The sequence below is a fragment of the Scomber scombrus genome, chromosome 14, assembly GCF_963691925.1.
Source record: "Scomber scombrus chromosome 14, fScoSco1.1, whole genome shotgun sequence".
In the NCBI taxonomy this organism is placed as follows: Eukaryota; Metazoa; Chordata; class Actinopteri; order Scombriformes; family Scombridae; genus Scomber; species Scomber scombrus.
The window spans coordinates 23506436-23509688 of NC_084983.1; the positions used below are offsets into that span (position 1 = coordinate 23506436).

The window sequence follows — 3253 nt, forward strand, 5'->3', positions numbered from 1 at the left end:
TGAAAGAGACATCTGTTTTTCCAGATGTTGCTTTTAGTCTCTATAATCACTTGAATAGTACTGCTTGATTTTCCCTTTGACCCCACAACCAAACTACCTGTTATATCTAATAAGAATAATCATTTATGTCAGAAGATATAAATAAATCATAAAAACTATTAAGGAGTGTTTTTGTCATTGCTGAAGAAGGCCTAAAATTAGTTGGTGTGATTTTCAAGACAGACTTCTGCCTCTACATAAAAACATCTGATAGGAGTTTGGGTCTGAATATGTTGCTGCCGTCCTCTCGTTCCTCATTGGGGTCATCGCTGTGGGAGAACAATCCCGGCCTCTGCTTGTTCTTCTTCTTGTGGGCTGTCATGTGTGGCTGGAAGAGACGGCTTATTGTATGCAGGCCCTTGGTGAGATCCGGGAACAGTTCCAGCTCATCTTTCTCTGGCAGGGCCGTGTCCTGAGCCTGCTGGACTTTGGGTTCACCAAGCATCTCTCTCACACTCCCACAAACACCGTTGTGCAGATAGTGGTAGGCTTTCTTCCCGCAGTTATCCCTGATGTTTATATCAGCCCCGTACTCCCCCACCAGCATGGTCAGGATGTACTCCTGGTCGTGCAAGGCTGCGATGTGCAAGGGAGTGTATCCGCCGTGTGTTTTTGCGTTAATGTCAATGTCAACCCCTCCTTTCTTGGCTACGTCCATAATGTTAACAAGCATTTCACTCTTTCCACACTTGGCAGCCCAATGCAGAGCGGTGAACCCTGACATGAAGTCCCTCTTGTCTGCCAGCTGGTTGTCTCTCAGCAGCAGCCCGTAAACCTGGCTCCAGTGTCCTGCCGCACACTTGACCAGCCATTCATGCTCTGACTGCTCCAGGGGAACCATGGAGGAGACCTTTGTCTCGTTGGGTTCTTCTGACGCCTTGGTGCTCTTCACCAACCGCCTCAGCTGTGGAGAGCCCACAGTGCTAACCGTCTCCACTGAAGGCGGCCTCCTTTTGTTCCTGAAGGCACCTAATTTTGGACTTTCAGGAGGCTCATCCGGGTCCCCTTTAAGTTTTTGGATCTCAACCCTGGTGGTGGGTGGCATTCTCAAAGGCAAGGCGTATGGTTTACTCTGGTGGCTGGTGGGGGGTGAGTTGAAGCGCATTGAACCCTTTCTTGACCAACTGTCTGTATTTGTGTCCTGACGTTGGATCTCAAAATTCAGCATTCTTTTAACCTTAATATCTGTACTTTTGCTCCTCTGCAATGCCAGCTGTATAGCAGAGAGTATTTCTGTGGGATTTTCACCACTTTCACTTGCCTGTTCTTGATCAGCTTCAGAAACAGATGGGCTCCTTTTTTCTTCATCCTCAGAGTTCTCTGTCCTCTCTGTGCGCTCAGGTGGGCGCTGCTGCTCACCTGCCGGCTGAATGTCTTCATCTCCCGTCTTGTCCACAGGGCTGCCGTCAGTCTGGACCCCTTCCAGCGAATTATGATACTGTTTCCTTACGACAACATACCGTTCACCGTCGATTTCTTTGACGAAGGCGACTTTGTTGACGATGGTCTTAAAAAGGTGCCTGTTCCGTTGTCTTTCTTCGGTATCGTCGCATTCTACTGAATCTTTGAATTTCTGTACAAAGTCCGCTTTCTTTACTCTGCCCCCCTCAGCAATCAGCAAAGATAAGACGGATTGTTCTGTCAGTACCATTTTAAAAACTGTGTTAAAATATACAACTTCTAACACCGCGCAGGATCCTGCCGCACCTTTGTTCTGGTGTCAGCATGCAGCCCTTACCTGGCGGCGCCCTACTCTCCACCCCACAATGATCCTCTTTCCGGGGACTGTGCAAACGTGGACACAATTTGAATAATATATTCAGACCTTATCGGTAAAGTGGCTGTTGTCAAAAACACTTATCAGCTGCCAAAAGTGGATCCAGCTGCAGTTTATTCTGTCACAGACAAACATGAGTGACTAAAGATTCTGGTAATCCTGGATAAAAACTAACCTAAACTATTATTTAGAGGCTGGATGTTAAAAAAAATTATTTGAAAGACGTAATTTACATTGAAATCATTTGCATATACCTTTCAGGGTTATTAGAGCTCACGTGAAGAGTTATATAAGATATATGATAGTTGGTTTATTTGCTTTCTGCGGCTTGTGTGTGTGTGTGTGGTGGTGGTGGTGGTGGTGGTGGTGGGGGGGGGGGGGGGGGGGGGGGTTGGGAGAGAGAGAGAGAGAGAGAGAGAGAGAGAGAGAGAGAGAGAGAGAGAGAGAGAGAGAGAGCACCTACTCACAGTTTTGGTCACAATTCTTTAATGGCCAATTTTAAGAGATTTAAAATAATAATAATAACTCTTTAACTCAAAGCTTTACTTTTGGTAAAAAAAAAAAACTACAAGTCCCTATGCATCAAGGGCAGAGCTAGGGGATGGTTTATAGGGCTTCAGCTCTGAATGTTTTCTCAAAAGCCCTTAATCTATTAAAGAAAAAAAAGTCACTTTTTCTGAACAGTGACTTCAACCAGTTGCTGACCTAATCTAAGTGAGTTTATAACAATTGTTCTTAAGAGCGATACTTCTGAAGACATGTCAGTTGAGGCGTGTTAGAGAGTGAAATTAAAAATGGAAAGTATTTTTGTTTTCCTAATTCCTTACTGTTTTTTTCTATGTGCATTGTGTTTGGAAAATTATTCATAAGGACCACAAACAAATCTACTACTGTTACTACTAATGTTTACAGTAGTCACTATAAATACTATTTTGTATTTATTCATTAGAGTCCATTAGTAACAACAATAATATGTCTTGCTCTGATTGGCAGGTGTCACATTCTTGTTAACCTAATCTAGCGACCTCATTATTTCATTTAAATAACAATGCACTGAACTCGACACACCCACAGCAGACTGGGCTACACGCTGAAGTGATGATGGGGTATTTCAACACTGACAACACATACTTCCACACTCGCCCTGTCGCTCGGCGGTGCTGCTCGCTCCTGTCCTGGCTTGCAGTGTGTACAGCGTGACATTCCTGGACTGAATGGGAGCTCCTCACAAGTGGCCATATTGTAACGTATCTGTCCTGGACAAAGATGTCACCTTCACGCCAAGATAGTTCACACCCTGCTCTACCGTTGACCGTCAGAAAACCCAGAAAAAATCTTTCAAGACGACTTTTCAAACACTCCAAATTCAGAATATAGCAAATATCTATAAATAAACTTTAAAGTCATTAATACAAACAGAAGATGATTTAAATAAAT

The 3253-nt window shown here is 44.1% G+C and overlaps 1 protein-coding gene across 1 annotated transcript; it reads right to left on the bottom strand.

The window, feature by feature from the left end:
• Window positions 1-232: 232 nt before the first annotated feature.
• LOC133993540 (ankyrin repeat domain-containing protein SOWAHB-like) lies at window positions 233-1703 on the bottom strand. The gene is made up of 2 exons (XM_062432531.1): window positions 1161-1703; window positions 233-1118 (listed from the first exon to the last, which is right to left on the bottom strand). Exons 1-2 carry the CDS (start codon window positions 1688-1690, stop codon window positions 233-235), a joined length of 1416 nt encoding a protein of 471 aa, XP_062288515.1. The 5' UTR covers window positions 1691-1703.
• Between the last annotated feature and the right edge of the window lie 1550 nt (window positions 1704-3253).